Source organism: Sinohyriopsis cumingii, chromosome 4 (genome assembly GCF_028554795.1).
Source record: "Sinohyriopsis cumingii isolate HCF-2022 chromosome 4, ASM2855479v2, whole genome shotgun sequence".
Classification (NCBI taxonomy): domain Eukaryota; kingdom Metazoa; phylum Mollusca; class Bivalvia; order Unionida; family Unionidae; genus Sinohyriopsis; species Sinohyriopsis cumingii.
This window is the reverse complement of record NC_142964.1, coordinates 112,671,194-112,692,953: the sequence shown is the minus strand read 5'-3', so window position 1 is coordinate 112,692,953 and position 21,760 is coordinate 112,671,194. Positions and strand designations below refer to the sequence as shown.

General features: G+C 37.0%; 1 protein-coding gene across 1 annotated transcript in view; it reads right to left on the bottom strand.

Moving 5' to 3' along the window:
- The window catches only part of LOC149801912 (unconventional myosin-IXb-like), a 333,412-nt gene that overhangs the window by 56,419 nt on the left and 255,233 nt on the right, over window positions 1-21,760 (bottom strand). The window contains exons 38-39 of the mRNA XM_089956299.1: window positions 15,551-15,746; window positions 11,100-11,219 (exon numbers count right to left, since the gene is read on the bottom strand). Coding sequence (XP_089812425.1) covers window positions 11,100-11,219; window positions 15,551-15,746 — 316 coding nt within the window. The remainder of the gene's footprint in view (window positions 1-11,099; window positions 11,220-15,550; window positions 15,747-21,760) is intronic.

The window sequence follows — 21,760 nt, the reverse complement described above, 5'->3', positions numbered from 1 at the left end:
CCCACAACAAATGTGTACGGCCACGCCCATAGTGAACACAGCCAACAGAAAAAAACTGGATATTGACAAGTACGGTCAGCCTAGACAGATGATGGATGGAAATGAACTTTGTAACAATTTTAATTCCATATGCAGTTGCCACCATACTAATTGCAAGTTCTTGCATACCTGCAATCAGTTCAGGGCCAAAATGCATGGGGCAGCTGCATGCCCAAACAATCCATTACAAAGTTATTCCAGCACGGGTACACGCAATCTCATTACCCATCGTAAATCAGCACCAGATAAGATGCAACATATCTGACCTACTTTCTTGCCACATGCTTCCACCCCCAGTGATATTAACAGATTGCAGCATGAACTCCGTAATCATCCAGATCAGAACTTCGTTATATATTTGTCTCCTGGTCTGAAACATGGTTCTGACACAGTGGTGCAAAAAACTTACTTGCCATCAAAAGAGTGCAAAAACTTGCATTCTGCTTCTAAACAACCATATATTGTGGATCAGTTATTGACAAAGGAATGTGCCAAAGGTTTCATGCTTGGCCCTTTCCCACCTCCACCATATCAAGAATATAGTCAGTCCTATTGGCATCGCAGAAGGAAAATACTAAAAAAAGAAGAGACTTATCATTGACCTGTCCTCTCCCCATAGTGACCATGCGCAAACAAGTATCAATGAACTTATTGACAAGGATAGATGCTCCCTAAGCTACGTCAAGAATGATGATGCCATTCAAATTATTCAGAGTTATGGGAAGGGATCTGTTATGTGCAAAACTGACATTTCAGATGCTTTCAAACAGAGTCCCATTGCACCTTCACAATGGCACTTGTTCTGCGTAAAATGGAGAAGAAATTATTATGTTTGTGTTCGCCTCCCTTTCAGGTCACGTTCAAGTCCAAAATTATTTGATACCTTATCTCAGGCAATCTGTTGGATAGCAAAACATAGTTATGGTATTGACATCATTTGCACCTCCTTGACGATTTTCTTACAACAGATCCTCCTTCGGCATGTGGTGAGAGAACGATGGCTTTGTTGCCTCTTATTTTCAACAGATTGAAGATTCCTACAGCTCAAAGCAAGACCACTGACCCATGTACAGTTATAGAATATTTGGGAATAATTTTGGACTCTGAGCAAATGCAAGCATGTTTACCACAGAATAAAGTGGAGCATATTGGGAACTACATTAAACAATTTCTTAACAAACAAAGTGTCTGCAAGCAAGAACTGCTCCAGCTACTGGGCCACTTAAATTCTGCTACTCGTGTTATCCTACCAGGGCGTGCGTTTGTGTCATATCTCATACAACTATCTACGAAAGTCAGGGAACTCGATCATTACATACACTTGGATGCAAATTGCAGAGAGGAACTATACATGTGGCACCATTTTTAGCTTCATGGAATGGAGTTTCTGTGTTTCTTGATAATCAGTCCACTACATCGGACGATTTTGAATTATGCACAGATGCTTCATCAAAAGTAGGGTATGGGGGTTATTTCAAAACTCACTGATTTGCAGCTGCATGGTCGGATGATCTTCAAATGATTTTTTCTGTGGAGGATGATTTCTCTATAGCATTCAGGGAGTTGTATCCTATTGTTGTGGCTGCCATTATTTGGGGTGCAGAATGGGCAGGCAAACGCATAATATTTACATGCGATAATATGGCCACAGTGAATATACTTCAAAAAGGGAGATCAAAATGTATGCATATAATGAAATTAATGCGTAAACTTACATGGTGTGCGGCTTCTTATAACTTTCATTTTTCTGCCAAACACATTCCAGGAATTATCAATACTAAAGCTGATGCCTTGTCCCGCCTTCAATTTCAGAAATTTCATGCACTGGCTCCAGATGCAGATCTACAACCCTGCAAATGCCCCCCCTCCCCCTCTCGGAGGTCTTATGGACCTGGATAAAGAGGTAAACTTGTTATGGAACCAGGCCTTAAGCCCCGCTACACAAATCACCAACAATATTGCATTATACGTTTTTAGGACCTTCATGCTGATGTGTGGCTTTGCCTCAAGCATGCAACTTTTGCCAGATAATACGGAGAACGCCTTACCATATATACTCATGTATAAGCCCGTTTGCGTATAAGCAGACCCCCCCAAACTGAATTGGTAAAACTGTTATAAACTGCATGACCCGTGCATAATTTCTAGACTACCGGTACATCACAAGATGCACAAAGTGAGTTCTGAATATGTTTATTTAGGCAAATCACATTATTAAATAAAATGAAAGTAAGAAAGCTAATTTATATGTTGAAATAAAAACAATTCTAAATTGTTAAGTCTTAATGGAAATTTAATTAATCCTCATTCTAAAATCATGAATTATAAAAGTTCTATCACTTTTAGAATCCTTCAAAATCTGGCTCTGTATCAGACTCGCCAAACAGTTCACGAAACTTGGCTTCTGTTACGGGCGTGTTTTCATCATACCATATTTACCGCATATGTTGGGACACCGTATTTGTTGGGACACCATAAATTAATTTTAAAAGTAATTTTTTTGTGCACTGTATGTTCTGGGACACATCATTTTTTTCGAGTCGTAAGTTGTGGGACACCTTTTAAATCATTCGAAAATTACATGTCAGAAATTGCAATCCAACTGAAATTTTATTTTTTAAATATCAAACTGTACTTGAGATAAAACTCTTTAATCCACTGCAGCAGCATCTCATCAACACAACCCTTCTCCTGCATACGTACGGTCTATTAGTTTGATACATGAATACTTTTTTAACTTTCTCATACCGTGAAAAATTGTTGGAGGCAACACACCACCTGAAGTGGAAACTGCAAGAACAAAAGGAAGATTTTTTTCAAATCTGCACTAGTCTTGCTAATTCTCACACTTTTGATGCCCATCTTATTGTCAGTCCATCCAGGAATGCAATCAAAGTACACTAGAGTTTCATCCATGTTAATGATCATATTGTCGACAAAATGATCTGTTTCTCTTCTGGCCATCACGAATTCATCACATGATTTTATTTTCTCCAAATCTTCTGGATGACGCTTGGTCATCAATGTTCGCCCACGAAGCACTATATTGTGCAACTTTAAAAACTGTTCCATTGTTTTACTTTACTGTCAAACTTTTTGTGAATACTGTTGAAAAGGAACAAAAGTTAGCTTCCATATCTCGGCCGTCTTTGTATATTTAAAGCTAAAAAAATAAATCAGCACACTTAAAAGAATCCAGTAGTCGGCATCTGAGGTCAGCTTGCTTTGCAATAAAATAACCTTTGTATTGATATCCTTTAAAAAAAAAACGGCTTCCGAATCCAAAGTCGGCTTCCAACATCTGCTTGCTTTGTCATAAAAATAACCTTTGTCTTTGATGTCCTGTCGGCAAGTTCAAAGAAGTTTACTGCTGGCTGCCAGTTGTGTTTATTTACCACCAGGGCTTATATGTGCTTGGCATCTTTAGTAATAATTAATACAAAGATGCACTGATGTCTGCGGGTAAATATTAATGATACTTATGTAACCCACGCTGGCGAAAAGATTGTCATTTGCACTCAAGTGAATGTGTTTTAAAATAATGATTTTTATTTACGAGATACTGGCATACAGTATAGTTCTCTTCTGGCCTTAACGAATTCATCACATGATTTTATTTTCTCCAAATATTCTGGGTGATGCTGGGTCATCGACATCTGTGCACAAAGCACTATATTGTGTCACTTTAAAATTTGTTCCATTGTTTCAATTTATTTTCAAAATTCCTGAGAATACAGTTGAAAAGGAACCCAAGTATGTTTCCATATCTCAGCCATCTTTGTATATTCAAAAAAAAAAAAAAAAATCAGCTCACTTCACAGAATCCATAGTCAACTTCCGATGTCGGCTTGCTTTGCAATAAAATAACCTTTGTATTGATATCCTTTACAAAATAAAGTAACCGGGGTCAGCTTCTGAGATCGCCTGCTTTGTAATAAAAATAAACTTTTGTCTTTGATGTCCTGTCGGTAGGTTCAAAGAAGGAGTTAACTGCTTGCTGCCAGTTGTGTTTATTCACCACCAGGGCTTATGTGTGCTTCTTATAGTAAGAATAATTATGTAACCCTAGCTGGTGAAAAGACTGTCACTTGCACTCAAGTGAATGTATTTTCAAATGATGATTTTTTTTTGCGAGATATTGTCATACAGTAGACCTGGATATAATTCAATCTTGATTATTTTGCACCCAACACCGTGTCATGCGTGAATGGCATCTTCAAGATATCAGTTGACTATTTCCCTCTTGTATGCGATTTTGTTGTTCCAGTTTTCAGTCGGATAACATGTTCAAACCTTTGAGCACAACCACACACAATTGTTTCTCAGTGTTCATGTCAATGAACAACATGGTGTGTGGTATCGGACATAATTTGATACACGCTACAGTATGGAAGCCTATGCTACTTATACGGATTTCGTGGAAATGTTTTATTCGTTAATGCTCATGTTGAAAAAAAGGAATAAATGATAACAACACAAGGTTAGTTTCTTTCTTTTTATTATCAATTAAGCGTTTTATTTATCTATTTTATTGCGACGTGCAGTTGGGAGGGAGGGAGAGCACAAATGCAATACCAATTTATTTTGTTTCTTAAGTCTTGGGACATATGACCAAAGTGAAAAAAATGTTTCACCGTAAGTTCTGGGACAGGAAAAAAAATAATTATTTTATCGTGTCCCAACATATGCGGTAAATACGGTATACATCGTCATTGTCATCATGGTCATCCAATAGTGTGTCGTTCTCCTTTTTGCTCTCCTCGTCATTGTCGGATTGAAATATAGCATCATCCCCTGTTCCATCCATGGCATTGCTGATACAGCACTTCCTGAATGATTTTGCAATCATTTCTGATGGAATTGAATCCCACGCTTCTTTTACCCACTTGGCGACCAAATCAATGTCCGGCCTCATTAAATTCCCGCCTTTTGTCATTTTCACAGCCCCTGAACAAACCCATTCTGCCCACATCTTTCGTAACTTGTCCTTAAAAGGTTTGTTAAGGCAGACATCAAGAGGTTGTAACACTGATGTCAAACCTCCTGGTATCACAGCCAGTGTTGTTTTCATTTTCTTTGCGGCCTTTTTTACTTCATCGGTCTTGTGTGCACGAAACAAATCCCATACAATCATTGAAGGTTTCCAAAGAATTGCACCTGGTCTCTTGTTCCATACTTTCTCCAACCATTCAATTGTTCCACTTTTGTCCATCCATCCCTTTTGCTGTGCACAAACGATGACACTAGCAGGAAATTTCATGCTTTTCGGCAGCGTTTTCCTTTTAAAAATGATGACAGGAGGCAGCTTTGATCCATCAGCTAAACAGGCCAATACAACAGTGAAATGCGTTTTTTCAGGGCCGGTCGTTTTTATCAGAATAGTTTTCTCACCAACAGCACTGACTGTTTTATTACTTGGTAAGTCAAAGGTCATAGGCGTCTCATCCATATTTCCAATTTGTGATAGTTCAAATGAGCACTCCTTTCTGTGTTTAATGATGAACTGCTGAAATGATTCAATTTTTGCTTCCCAGTCTTTTGGTAGCTTTTGTACTATCTTCATTTGCTGCCTGAGGCAGAAACCATTCCGGTTCATAAAACGAGAACACCAGCCGGCTGATGCAACAAATTTTGAATCTGCCAACTTATATTTATCATTTTTCGCCATCTACATAGCACGTAGACGAATTGCAGTTCGTGTGACAATGTATCCATTTTGTCTACGTTCACTTACAAAATCACTGAGTTCTTTCTCCAATTCAGGGAAAGAGGCAATCCCAGTCCGACGAGCCTTCTTGGATTTTGGCATTTCTTCTAATGCTGCTTTGCTTTTCCTCCATTCCCATACTTGCTTCTTGTTCACAAAAAATGTGTGTGCTGCAGCACAGTTGTTATTTGCTTCTGCATATTCAATAACTTTAAGTTTGAATGCTGCATCATAAGCAGAACGCTTTCTTTTACTTCCAACACTATTCATTTTATCTGATTGAATTGAATATAAACTTCTAGACAGATTAAACTGAAATAATTTCTTATAATGGTAGTATACTATTTATATACCTTATTCTGTAATTATTTCCATGTGTGGTTGGTTATCAATTTGTATTTGATAATTATTTATCATTGTTGTTTATTTGTGTGTGTTTTTTAAACTACCGGTAGTGTGATTCAATTGATCAAAATATGATTGGTTTCAGCGTGGACATTATTCAAGTATTGTGACAGTTTATAACTTTGAGCAGAAACCATGTCCACTACCATATCTCATTAAACAATACATCTGAGAGTCGGCATGTATTAGTAAAGTCATTGGCATTGTGCAACAAAACAAACCTATTATTCCCGAGGGGGACTACTGTATCCGCATCAGTTGCCATGGCCTTCTGCGCTGCCCAAATAGTACCCAGGGGTGTTTGAATGTATCTTGTGTAACAATCCGAAGACCACCGGCCCAGAACTTAGATTATATGGTCTTCCAGCCGGGCCACTGCCACTGAAGTAGCTGCACCTATACGGAATGAATGGCCACTATACTGGGAAGTGTCCAGTCCCATCTTACAGTAAAACATGTTTTAACGTACTTGACGTCTATTTGAAAGTTGCTTTCTTCGGATTTTTGAGATGTGGGGAATTCACTATTCAGGATTCCTTCGATCCAACCATTCATCTTTGCGTGGGCGATGTGCACTTCCACCTAGAAACTGCTTTCCTGAAGTTAAAATCAAAAACAGACCTGTTTCGTAGGGGTGTGGTCATTCAGTTACATGCCATGGATCGTGCTATATGTCCATATTCTGCTCTGAAGACTTTCCTGCAATTCACGAGACATTCATCACCTCAGCTATATGCCCCACTTTCATTACGACTACAGATCAAGCGTTATCAAGAGTTGTGTTCCTTAATCATATGCGACTTGTCTACTGTAAGATGGGACTGGACACTTCCCAGTATAGTGGCCATTCATTCCGTATAGGTGCAGCTACTTCAGTGGCAGTGGCCCGGCTGGAAGACCATATAATCAAAGTTCTGGGCCGGTGGTCTTCGGATTGTTACACAAGATACATTCAAACACCCCTGGGTACTATTCGGGCAGCGCAGAAGGCCATGGCAACTGATGCGGATACAGTAGTCCCCCTCTTGAACGGCCCCCCTGACCAGCGGCCACCTGCTCCTTACGGCCAGAATCCGTTGGCACCGACGAAAGGCCACCCGGCTAACGCGACCAGCGGCCAGCATATTAGTGCAAAATCATAAAATTTACCCCTCACAAGCGGCCGCATTTTATTTGAATATGTATCCAGAACCAGTATTGTATTCATAACGTGTGTTAAGTAATCCGATTTCTGTTTCCCGATGTCAGGTTTTCATTACTGAAAGAAGTGTTGAGTAAAGTACATTTACCACTAAGGTTAATATTATATCATTTACGCCTCATGAGAAGCCAAATTTATTCCATAAAAACCGAGAAAGTCTCAAATTTTAATCCATACAAAATGGTACGTACATGTAATCCAATTAGCCTTACTGCTGTGTTATCATAAGATGTCCGGTTTAGTCACTCTGATAACTGTTAAGAATACAATTATCGAACAGTAGTAACAGCTGAGAAGTGGCAGTATCGATGTACAATACCCAAGTCAGCAGGAAAATTGTTTAATAGCCTTTATGGCTTCCTTTAGTAAGATGTTGAGCTTGTTCACTTTGGTAATCAGTGGCTATTACAACTGACAATAATTGTCAAAATTACGAATCCTAGCGGCCGCGAGGTCAAATCTGCATGATGTTAATGATACATATCGAAGCCGTTTTGGCTTCTCTCACCTAGTTTCAAGAAATGTTTAAAAACAATAGGGTAACAGACTGCAACTAACGAATCATGTGACAAGATCACTTCCTTTAAAAACACACGGCAATTTGTTTAGATGCATACAAAATTGTTTTATCAGTATTTTAGTTGGCAACATGAATAACTTACTGCAAAAAGATCAACATGTCATCGAGGAAAATAAAAATTCTCAGTTTAGAGGAGAACATGAAAGTAATTCAACTGACCGGGGGGGGGGGGGGGGGGTCGTCGAGGATCCTTGCAGAAAACTAACGTCGGGAAGACTCAGATAAACAATATCATGAAAGATAATGAAACAATTCTGCAGAAGTGGAAAAGTGAAATGGACGGAGAAAGGAAGATTGTTTGAGCCAGGAGACATTTGTATCCTGATTTGAAAGACAAGAAAAAGCAAAAATTTTGTCAGTTGACCTGGGATATGACGACTTTACCGCAGATTTCAAGTGCGACACAATATCAAGTGTTCTGTCATTAGCGGCGAATCAGCTGAAGTTAATAATGAAATTGTCGAAGATTGGAACAAAAGACTAAACGATATATGCAGGGGATATGGCAGCAAGGATATTTTTAATGTGATGAGACTGGTTTGTTTTTTAGACTGTTACCAACAAAGTGACGTGATGTGAACTGTAACATAATTATAAAGACAGTTTTAAAACTGTATCAATGGTTATTCATAGCATTCTTTTGCAAATGATGACAAAGTTTGTTTTACATTTATTTCACATCATGCATGTGATTTTTTAATTAAAATATTAAATATTTAAACTTAAATGTACTTGTGACTTTTTTCATATGTATTTACTATTCGCATTTGTCATCCCCCTCTAGAAAGGCCACCCCCATTATAAGGCCACTTCCCTGCTGCATTAGGGGTGGCCTTATAAGAGGGGGACTACTGTAGTAATACACAGTGACCATGATCATGCTGCATTCAACCTACAGGGATGGAAGGTCTCACATTGACACTGTTTTTCCATCCTGGCTGTGTGTTTTCTGGATCCAGTTCGTCGCTACTGTACCATGTGATGTAATTGCTGGGGCTCCAGTTTACATAGTGGTTCATTATGTTTCTGTATTCATTGTGTTAGAAGTTCTGCATGCATGTGATACCAGTGTCATCTGTGTGGCACTTGTGCCTATCTATTATGTGTGGAGTTCTGCATGTGTGTGATACCGGTGTTCTTTGTGTGGCACTTGTGCATATCCATATTTTTCATAGCCATACATGCATTCAGTTTCTTATTCCTGGAGGTGTTATTGCATTCTCATGGAATTCTTCTACCCATTTCATGGATGTGATCATCTTACTTCTCTCGGAATTGGATGTGGTAACTTAGTCATTTCCATTCTCAAATTCCCATAGTTCATCTTTACCGTATTCCAAGACAGGCATGGAACCACTCCGGGACATTCTTGACATTTTATCATAATTCATAGACCGATTGATATATGCTTGTATACCTTTCTTTTACATTATTGTTGATATGCAGATGTTGTATAAACATATTTTTTTTTCTTCACTGAACACTGAAGGCTTCCCAACTATTAATTCTTGGGGCACAACATCTACTGCACATGTTTTCTTTGGGCATTCACTTCATTCCATTACAATTATTCACCCAAGAATCTAATGTCAGCACTATATGGTGTATTCAAACTAAACCATTGAGTTAAGTCCACACAGCTGCCGCTGTCATCCCATCCTTTGTTGGACAGCCCAGTCTTCACTGGGCTCCTTCAGTTTCTGCTAAGAAACTTTACTCAAGGGTTATCCATTTGTCAGGAGTTTCACAGACTAGCTGTGACCTCTGTACAACCACGCTGTCCCATTCAGTAGCTGCTGAATCACTCACTGACAGAATGAACAAAACAGTTTCATAAGTAGCAGCAGATAGTCCTCCTTGGCAAACAGTAAAATTATGAATAAAAACTTTAACTGGATCCATGTTTTGTTGTGTATAAATTGTCGCTTAAGTGCTTACTTAAGCATAGTTTATACACAGCAATAGGTGACCCACTCACTACCATTCTTGCAAATCGTCCGCATTAACATGCATGAGATGTATTAATATATCACTTGCCAGCCAATCAAAACAGTCCCAGCTGTCATGTGCAGTGTCCTTTGTTTAAACTGTCTGTTCTAGCTTGGAGCTGATAGCGACAGCACGCATATTTTGGTCAAAACCCGCCGCCATCCCCACCTCAATGCCTACAGTGTTCAATGGACATGGGAGTGTCTGCTGCTGCATGTTGCTCACCCTAAATAAGCAGTCGCCTTAGGGCATTCACTTCATTCCATTCCATTTATTCACCAAGAATCTAATGTCAGCACTATATGGTGTATTCAAACAAAACCATTGAGTGAAGTCCACACAGCTGCCACTGTCATCCCAACCTTCGTTGGACAGCCCAGTCTTTGCAGGGCTCCTTCAGTTTCCGCTGAAGAAAGTATTACTCAAGGGTTATCCATAACATTCTGTCAGGGAGTTTCACAGACCAGCTGTGAGCTCTGTACAACCATGTTGTGCCATTCAGTAGCCGATGAATCACTCACTGACAGAATGAACAAAACAGTTTCATAAGTAGCAGCAGATAGTCCTCTTTGGCAAACAGTATAATTATAAATAACAACTTTAACTGGATCTGTGTTTTGTTGTGTATAAATTATACTTTACCATCCATAAATAAGTGTCTAGATTGTTTGTATTTTATCACTGATAAACAAGTATCTAGATTGTTTATACTTTACCATTCAGAAGCAAGTGTCTACCTTGTTTATACTTTACCATCCAGAAACAAGTGTCTACCCTGTTTATACTTTATCATCCAAAAACAAGTGTCTAGGTTGTCTATGCTTTATGATCCAAAAACATTTTGCTAGCTTGTCTGTACCCTATCATCCATATACAAGTGTCAAGCTTGCTTATAACTTACCATCCAGAATCAAGTGTTAATCTTGTTTATACTTTAACACCTAGAAACAAATGTCAAGCTTGTTTATACTTTACCATCCAGAAAAAAGTGTCAAGCTTGTTTACACTTTATTATCCAGAAACAAAGTCTATTAATAGATGGATAGGAAGTCCTTAATCCAAATTCTTTAAATGTTTTGTTTTCTGTGTCTACATATGCATATATGTATGGATGCATATGTTCTGACTCTCTCTTTTGCTGAATAAAGAAGGAGATTTATACATGACACAGAACTCACCTGAGACTCTCAGAAATTCATCATAATACTCAAAGGTAAGTAGAGGCTCCTGCAACTCTCTGACAAAACACTTCAGGGTTGTGGCTAATACATGTACACTGTACTCGTTTACATCAAAATCTGCAAAGGAAAAGAAGTCTGAGTTGTGTTGACAGTCAGAAAAAGAAAATGTTATAAGAGAACATAATTTCTGTAATTTAAAATTATCTGAATTAATCTATAAATAAATTTATGATCTGATTTTCTTAAATAGTTTTTAGTGCCAAGTAAGTTTTTTTGGAAATGATATAATAATGGATGATACAATAAGTATATAATCAATAAATTAACTGAAACAGAAAACATGTTTATATGACCTACGGCCCTAAACAACATGATGTAAATGAATGGCAAAGTTCAATTAAAAGTGACAATAACTATATTAAAATATGTAAGAAAATGGCAAAAATTGAACTTGACCTAGGTCTTCTAGATAACAAACCTCAAACAATATTTGGTTTCGACTGATGAATGGCTTCAGAAGTTAATGAACAAAAATTAAATTTGCAATGGATCGCATTGTATACAATAGCCAGACATGGGGAACACAGTTATATTCCTCCAGTCAATAAATATGTTGGTTGCATAGAAATAAATTATTCAATCAACTGCAATTTTTTTTAAAACTTGGTATGAGGCCTAATAGGTAACACTTCAACTAATGCTATCATGGTTCAGCTTACAAGTGAATGAGATGCTCAAGGTAAAAACAAGCCTCAGGAGATAAAAACCTTGCATTTTTTGGATGGAACTACCCTTAGTTTGTAATCTAAGCATTGATAGCAAGTTTGTTCTCAATGGTTTTGATGTGTCTCACAAAATGTCTATGAAGTTATTTATAGTGTTGTTGATCCAATGTTTAATTGCCCATTCCCTACCCCATATAAATATAATCTGCATACACTGGCTGAAGCAATATCCCAATCCATAGTGTTTATCCATCTTTTTTATTAAGACCCTTCTAGGTGCATAATGCCAGATCAGCACGTGACACGAAAAACATATTTTAATTATGAACCCCAAAAATAGCTGAGGTTCTAAAAATATGATTTGCAATAAATCTTACAAGAGAGAGAGAGAGAGAGAGAGAGATTGAGAGATTGATTTCTTGACACTGCAATACATGCCTGTAATATAAAGCCTATTAATCTGCAAACAGTCATGACTTTCAGAGCATCATGCTTAATGCTTATGGAACCAGCATTTCACAGACAGACTAATTCCTTTACTGACAATGGTGATTTTGTGTTGGACAATCCTTTAATTAGGCTAATCTGTATATATAATATGCACAAGTGGAACAACCCAATTCATCTGAACCTGGGTAAATCAGACTTGGTTGCCTTGAATGATAATGTTCAACTATGCTGTGTCAAAGACAATAGTCCCCTGAATGGTAATGTTCAATTAATCTGTGTTAAAGACAAGAGTCCCCTGAATGGACTGATGCTCTACTGGCTGAAGTTAACTTTCCAGGAATCCATGATGTGACCATTTCTTAATTTTAACTGCTAGGTATTGAAACCATCTCTGATATTCTTAAGCAGTCACAAGATTCTCCAGTTGGCAGCTGTTGCGACTATATTAGATATAACATGCACCATTTTCATTTAGGACCAACCAGAGATTATTGAAATAATTTTGGCGAAAAAAACACATCAATATGACCCTTCAATCAGATTGAAAGTAACAAGTAACAAGATTTTCAAAACAGCCATAATGACGGCCTTACTGGGTGTAATATTGGCACCAATTTCATTTAGAACTAACTATGTATCATTAGAGGTCTCTTGATGAAAACCCCATGATAATATGGTCACCCATTCAGCAATAACAAGATTTTCAGCATGACCCATGGTTGCTATATTTAATGTTAGATTGGCATAATTTCATGAAGGACAAACTAGATATCATAAAAAGTCTTTTTTTCATAATTTCATAAAGACAAACTAGATATCATAAAAAGTCTTTTGGTTAAAACCCGATGTTGAAATGACCTTCCAATTGGGAGATGCAGCGATAACAAGATTTTCAAGATGGCTGCCATGGTGAAAATGGTAGACATGACCATCTGTCTAGGAGAAGTGACAGAAAACTTGTGCTAACAGACAGATGACAGACAACAAGCCATCCCATAATCTCTTCTGGTCAATCACCACTTGAGATAATTAGTGACCAGCTACAAATACTTTCTGAAGTTGTAGTTTACTCCAAACATAAAATTCAAAATGTGATTACTTCAATAGCTGGAATGATAAGGTAAAATGTCGACACAGGTGTGATTTAGGGAGGAATGAGTGATCATTAAAATGAGCAAAGCCAAGTAAAGAAATTAATTCTGAAGTCCTGGTTGATAAAGTTTGACTTTGTGAGACACAGCAGCAATAGGGAGCACTTTATACTCTGTAAATACTTCAAATGCAATACTGACATTAGTCATTCTGAAGTAACATAATAACACCCCCCTCATCTGGGCAGATGCAGAAAGAGCATTTTCAATATTAGATAAATTTACACTAATGATATTTGAACCATCCAATGAACTATTGTTAGCAGCAGTGTCAGCAAACTACAAGTAAATACTGTATACCCTGTCCAAAGCTTTTCAAAAATAGCACCTTTGCGAGGGAAAAAAACTTATTTAATGTCAGTGTGGTTGTGATTATATGAGCATGTGCAAAAATATGTGCAGTGTGGTGATTATATATGACAATGCTAAGTATACCAGCTATTTTTTTATTGGTAAAGTATATTAAATACCATATATAATCACTTTTAAGTCGAGCTTTTTTAAAAACTGAAAATCTGATTCATGAAGAATAGGATCAACTATGTCTTATAAGTGCAACATACCAAAAATATCTAATAATCTAGGGGTAATGTTGGAAGCTTGAGGTGTTTGCAGTATTCAGAAATGCATATATGGAATGCACTGTAAATTGATCTGCTTCACAACAGTGTTCATTAAATTGTATCTACAGTTATTTGAATTTAAAATATTATGGACATACTAAATACTGCAAAATGAAGTGTCTGTCAATGTTGTTAACAACAGGTATTTACTACCATGTATACTGCTTCCATTTTCATGCAAGCCCTAACAACCTTATTTGCATTATTATGTGTTTTGCTGTATAAACACAGTGTTTGATGCAATAAAAGTTTTGATTTAATTTTTATTTTCCTTTTTGATAAGTTAGATTTTTTATTCCCATGAGAACATTCTCCCAAGGTTTCTGCCAGTGCATGTGACCCAATATACTCTTGGTTTGTAAATACAGCATTCGCTTATTTTCAAATTGACACTCCTATTGATCAAACTGCAAATTTAGTACATGTACTTGTTCAATGGCAAGTGGAGTTCTACATCTTCCAGTGAATGTTTGACCTTAATCCCTTTGCGCTTGTAAAGGCTGCACCCTCTTTATTTTCTCATGTGACAACTGTTTGATTGAGCTGCAATGATGATAATGAACAAAGGCTGGTTAATTGATGATAGTTGCTCAGTGCCAATGGACAAAGGGTGGTTAATTGATGATAGTTGCTCAGTGCCAATGGACAAAGGGTGGTCAATTGATGATAGTTGCTCAGTGCCAATGGACAAAGGCTGGTTAATTGATGATAGTTGCTCAGTGCCAATGGACAAAGGGTGGTTAATTGATGACAGTTGCTCAGTGCCAATGGACAAAGGCTGGTTAATTGATGATAGTTGCTCAGTGCCAATGGACAAAGGCTGGTTAATTGATGATAGCTGCTCAGTGCCAATGGACAAAGGGTGGTTAATTGATGATAGTTGCTCAGTGCCAATGGACAAAGGGTGGTTAATTGATGATAGTTGCTCAGTGCCAATGGACAAAGGCTGGTTAATTGATGATAGCTGCTCAGTGCCAATGGACAAAGGCTGGTTAATTGATGATAGTTGCTCAGTGCCAATGGATAAAGGCTGGTTAATTGATGATAGTTGCTCAGTGCCAATGGACAAAGGCTGGTTAATTGAACTCCTTGTGATCTTGTGGCACAACTGACAAGTGTTCAGCTGGAGCCTGTAGCAGATTTCTCCGACTGTATGAATAATGTGTTACTTACAGAACCCAAGCTCAATTTCTACACAAGAACCCACATATGCAAGTGAAGCTGAGGAAACAGTGACAGTATTTACGATAACTTGAGCATGATGATTTACACTTACTAGATGACAGTGGAAGATTTCGGAACTGCCATTGCATAATGCAAGGGATAAGGGTATATTTTTGTTTGTTCTGAAGATTACTCGTAATAAACTGCATAGACCCTTGTCTGCCAGTGCATAATGTACCAGCATATATGGATCTGTATAGTTTGCAGATGGACCTATCCTACAAGCAAGTATATGCAGTGTAGGTTAGAATAAGTAAATTCTTTGTACGTGTTACCTGTTTTGCCATTATCTATTTCTTGTTTAAGGATCTTTACTTTGGAGGCAGCTCCTGATTTCCTGTATATTCCCTCTGTATACAAACCATGAAGTTCTAAGGCTTGAATGAGCTTTTCCATGAATAAAGGACACTTCTGGTTATCTTTCATCAGACAGGCTAGCTGAGCACCAAATACAAACTTGGCAGGGAATTTCTGTAAGAGCAAAGGAAAACAACAACCTTTAAAACCCTGACTGCAGTCATGACATTTGGGAGTTCTGACCACAAAGTTGAGAAGCATTATATCAAGAAGTAAAGAACTATTCTTTTGTATAAAAAAAGTAATTGTCTTTATTAAAGAATATGATGCTCCTGACAGAATGGCACATTTCTATAAATAGAAAACACAGAATAAAATCAATCTGACACAACCGGATTCAATTATTTTTTTAATATCTATATAAAAGGATTACAATTTTCAGTAAGCAGTTTAAACTGACTTGTGCTTTAAACATATTTTGTTGTCACAATATAATAAAATGGGGTTGGGCACATGTTCTGACAACCTGAATTAGCCATCTTTCTACACAATATAAACATACCAATAGTGACTAATAATGAAAAATGATTGGAGAGAGAGAGAGAGAGAGAGACAGACAGAGAGAGAGAGTGTGTGATAAAGAGATATAGAGAAAAGAGAAAGGGGCACAATAACAACATTTGATTTAAGTTAATGAAATTGTCTGGTATCAGTTATATATTTGAATGTATGTTGTAGAATTCTATATTTTTCATCTGCATCACATTTTCCCTTCCCAAAGCAGCAAATCTAAGCTAACAGCTGGACATGGCCCAGATAGTAATTTTCTCATCAACTGTTTGTTGCCGACTATACTTGAGACAGAACATGAAGAAATGCATGGTGGTTTTAATCCCAAATGACTTGTGGAATCTAGGACACATACTATAAAGGGTTAGTGGCATATTTTGGAATGTATATGCAACAAATGATATCATATGACCAATCAATAAAATATTTCATAATTTCTCTCAATGTCCTCATATTACAATGCACTCTAAAACAAAAATCTATGCATTTGTTTCATCAAATAATTAAACTATATCCTGCAACTGCATTGATCAACTGGGGCCATCTGCAATAGGTACATCTCAACAGGACATCCTCGTGTTTTCACAGCAGACTTTTAATTGAGGAATGTGTTTTGCGAAATCAAAGTTAGCAAAATGGGCAATCAAGGAATGCATGTCCTCTAAATGATAATGTGGAATAATGGAAATTTAATTCATTCAAGGTCTCATCAGTATAAATGTTAATTAGAAACCTGGCTGAAATCCAACATTCCTTGGTAAGTAATGTGGTGAAAACCAATGGAGGACCAGCAAGCAAGGGCCATAACCCTTATCAATCACTAGAGTCCCTCAATGGTTCTGATGGGCTAGTGTTGACAAAGAATTTTTAGGCATCCAAGAAAAAACTGTTTCTTCTCCCTAACTGATGAATGTTGAATCAATTGCTAATATTCTTGAAACATAAGGTTTTCATACAGGTTGTTGCAGCTGCCATACTGGATGTAAGACTGGCACCATTTTCATTTATGACCAACTTAGTATCATAAGAGGTCCTTTGGTGAAAATCATATGTCAATGTGTCTACCCATTCAGGAGAAGTGCTAACAAGATTTTTATGATGGCTGCCATGGTGGCCATATTGGATGCCAGATCAGGCCTATTTTCATTTAGGAAAAAACCAGACATCAAAAGAAGTCTTCTGGTGAAATCCCCATGTTGTGATGACTTTATCTTCATGAGAAGTAGCATTAACTATATATTCAAGGTAGCTGCTATGGTGGCCATATTTAATGTCAGATCAGCACCTTTTTAGTTATGACCAACTAGATACCATAAAAAAATCTTTTGAGGAAAACTCCATGTTGATATGATCATCCATTTAAGAGTAGCAGAGATAACAAGATTATCAAGATGGCTGCCATGGTGGCCATACTGAATGTCAAATCAGTGCCATTTTCAGTTATGACCAACTAGATATCATATAAAGTCTTTCAGTGAAGTCACTGGAAGAGAAAGATTAAAACTTATATCAAAGGGAAACACTCTAATAAATGTAAATTCAAAACAAACTATGCTCTTAGCAAACAAGAATTTAAATTTGTAACAGATTAATTATTTTACACTTTTTGGTCAGGCAATTAAGGTGCCCGACAAGTGATCAAAACTGGAAAATCTCTAATCTTGGCTAAGACATTGACCAAAGATATAAATTATTGTAACAATTCAATTTTTGAAGAAAAAAATACATTTCAGTGATGATAAAAGACATACTTTTTGTAAATACAACTGTACAGCTACTGAAGATGTTTGGAAATCCTTTATTGTGTGGATTAGGAATTACATACCAAATATTATGATTTCCAAAGTGATGTATGTCTTGTAAACAACATTTTGGGTGACATATATAATTTATCATGCTGTACTTAAAAAGAACCCCAAAACTGTACAAGTTACAAAAGTACTGTTTATACAACAACGAAATGGAAAATTATTTAGCAAAGCTGTACAATAAACTGTTTACCTTTGAGAAAAAGTGGATGTTTTTTAAAACTTTAACAGATTGTAGAAAACTACAGCCAAACACGTATCAACTGTTAAGTGTGTAATTTTATATACCGGTACTCTGTGTATGTGTGTGTGTGTGTGTGTGTGTGTGTGAGAGAGAGAGAGAGAGAGAATGTACAACAGTACAACATATTTATTTCCATTTATATATTTATGTATATTATCGTCGACTGCAAATGAGGAATCAGGATTGCTCAATAATTATGAATAACTCCCTCAATGCTGTGTCAGTAGGTATTGAAAAGAATTTGTCAACTCCTGACAGTAAAAATTTCAATGATACAAAAAAAGTCTTTTATAGAATACCCTTACTGATATAACCATTTTTTCTGGGGAGTAGCAGTAACAAGATTATCAAGATGGCTACTGTGGTAACATGATGGCACCATTTTTAGACTCAACCAGATATCATACGATGCATTGTGGTGAAAACACCATGTCAATAGGACTTTCCATTCAAGAGAAAGCAATGGACATCAGAAGTCAGACCAACTAGTCATCACATGAAATCTTTCAGTTAAAACTAAATGTCAGTATGATTTTCCTTTGAGGATGAGTAGTGATAAAAATTAAAGATGGCCAATGTGTTGGCCATATTGAATTTCAAGAGGCAAGTAATTTAGGAGGAGATTTTATAACAAACATGTACTAATAGATGGATGGACGACAGACAACAATCAAACTCATACACTTTTCTGGCCTTTGAATTTAAGGTCTCATTAATATAACTGCATACCAAATTTTGTTTAAACTCAGAAACAACCCTAGCTAAAGTTTCACTGGAAAAACCAAAGTCAGAGGGCATAACTCCTGCAAATGATTTTGTGTAACACTGGAAATTATTTATATGTCCTATCAATAAAAGCTCCATAGCAAGCAAACGTTATGCTTCATAAACCAAAGTGCATGTGTGTAAGGAGCAGACATGGCAGACTATCAGGAGCATAAATTCTTTGATGACATTGTGGAATGGTGAAAATAAAATTCTCATCAATGTAATGCCCAACAGCAGATTTTTTTACTGAAATCCACCAAACCTTGGTAAAAGTATGCTGTGGAACTAAACTCAGAAGGATGGGCAATTAGAGTACAAATCCTTGAAAATGATCTCCTGGTAACCAAAGTCATTCAAGGTTGTTGTTATGTTAAGTTTAATGCCATTTCTCAGTGCAAGATAGGCTATATATGGCAGCCAGTATAACTGATGGTGGAAAAACCCAGTGAAAACCCCAGAAAAAACCACTGACCCACAGGAAGCTACTAGCAGCTTTCTCACACCCCCAAATTGTCCTAGCCCGAGACTCAAACCCACAGACAGTGGTGATATGGTAGTGATCGGTAAAGATGAGCACTTCAGACCACTTGGCCACCTAGGGCCCCTCATTCAAGGTCTCATCAATATAAATCTACATACCAAATTTGATTCAAACTTATCAAAGCATTATAAAGTTATGCTATGGAACCAAAGTCAGGTCGACAGAAAATTATCAAGAAATACTGGAAATTTTTTCCAGGTCTTATCAATATAAAGCTGCATACCAAAGCTGGTTGAAATTCAACAACCCTTGATATAGTTACCGATATGCTGCACTAATCAAAGGTTTGAGGAGGGGGAATGTGGGTGCATAATTCATGTAAAAGATGTAACAGAATGCTGGAAAGTGAATTCAATCAAGATCTCATCAATACAAAGATGCTTGCCAACTTCAGTCGAAGTTCAATAATCTTGGGAGAAAGTTAGGCAATGAAAAAACAATCAGGGGCCATAACTCAACTCAAGACAAAAGGCTGGAAATCAAATTATTTTGAGGTTTCATCTATATAAAGCTGCATACCAAATTTGGTTAAACTCGACAGTTCTAAGTACAAGTTATTTTGCAGGAACTAATCTGTTCATGGATGGACAGAGAAGTGGTTGCATGTACCTGCTGATGGATGGACAATGTGCTTACTATATGACTCCAATAACAATGACATGCAAAACCATAATTTACGAAAGTAAAAGATAAAAGATACATATACTAGTCAAACAACATATCTAGGGCTTCAAGCAAACTTAAGACTTTTTCAATGACAATGAAAAAGGAAGCTTCTAGAAAAATTGTACATTAATTAAGCTACACAGTAAAATGAAATAAAATATACAGAAACAGATATCAACTGACATAAAAGTTTTTCAGACATATGTATTCATGCATAGATTGTTCACCGGTACGCTGCCAAAAGGCACTTCAGTATTCAGCATGTCTGATACCAATTTTAAGTGAGACATTCTTGTCCTCCACCTACTGTGGTGAGAACACCAAAAATATAGTGATGAAATCTGAACTGTCAAGTTACTACCATATTTGCTGGTCCACAAAATGATACTTTTTGACCAGAAAATCTAAGCTTCGTCTTATAATCAGAATCAACTTATATATGGATTATGTCATCGAAATCGCATTATCGTATTTTTTTGTATTGAAAATAGTTCTCCAAGAGTATGAAAAATAATTTGTAACAAATATTTCATTTGGGGGAAGATGCTGATGTTGATGTTGTAGGGTTAAACGCCATTTTTCAGCACAAGATAGGCTATACATAGCAGCCAGTATTAATGGTGGAGGAAGAACCCAGGAAAACCCCGGAAAGAACCACTGACCCACGAGAAGCTACTGGCAAGCTTTCTCACATACCCACATAGGCCGAACCCGAGACTCTAACCCACGCAGACAGAGGTGAGATGGCAGTGATCCGTAATGGTGAGCGCTTTAGACCACTCGGCCACTCTGGGCCCCTTTTGGGGAAGAGATCATGTATGAAAAAATATAGGATCCCACATTGAGTATTTTAAACAATTACATGATCATCAGTATTAAAAATTAAAATAGATCAGATGCAATTGTGCTGAAGCAGCATACACCAATAATGTATGTTGTAATATATGTAGTTTAAATTTGATTACATATAAGTGCATTAGAATTCACAAGTTAGAAGATGAATAAACATGACAAGACATATTCTATCACAATTTTCTTCTTGCACCTAATGATCAATAAAATGTATGCCCCACTGACAGAGAGACAGAGACAGTCTTCACAATTGTAAATCGGTATTGTTCACTTACCTGATGACTGATCTTACTTGTGTACAAGTGCAGTACCATATTCCATTATCAATTAACACCACCAGGTAAGCTATTCCTTTTAGTTTTTGTTGCCACTTCCATTATTTAAAGAATCACATTGCTTTGCAGTGGTATTTACATGCTAATTAAATATGCTACAGCTGTATTCAGTCATTCCAAGCTGATACCAGTTTGAGGTAAAGATTCGGCAGACCAGATCAGATTAGTGAGGCTATCAATAGGGAAATGAGGCCACCCATGGGTATTATGAATACTGTACCATATAATGAAAGGAAATGCCAGGTGGTTACTTGTGTAAATTTCTCAACTAGTGACATTTTTTAACTTGTCAACGGAACTGACAGCAATTTAAAGTACATCTAGCATGAGCAATGATCAAAAACAATTGCCGCCTAAGTACAGGAGGAGTATATGCACTTTAAACAAAATCTTATTTGTTGGGA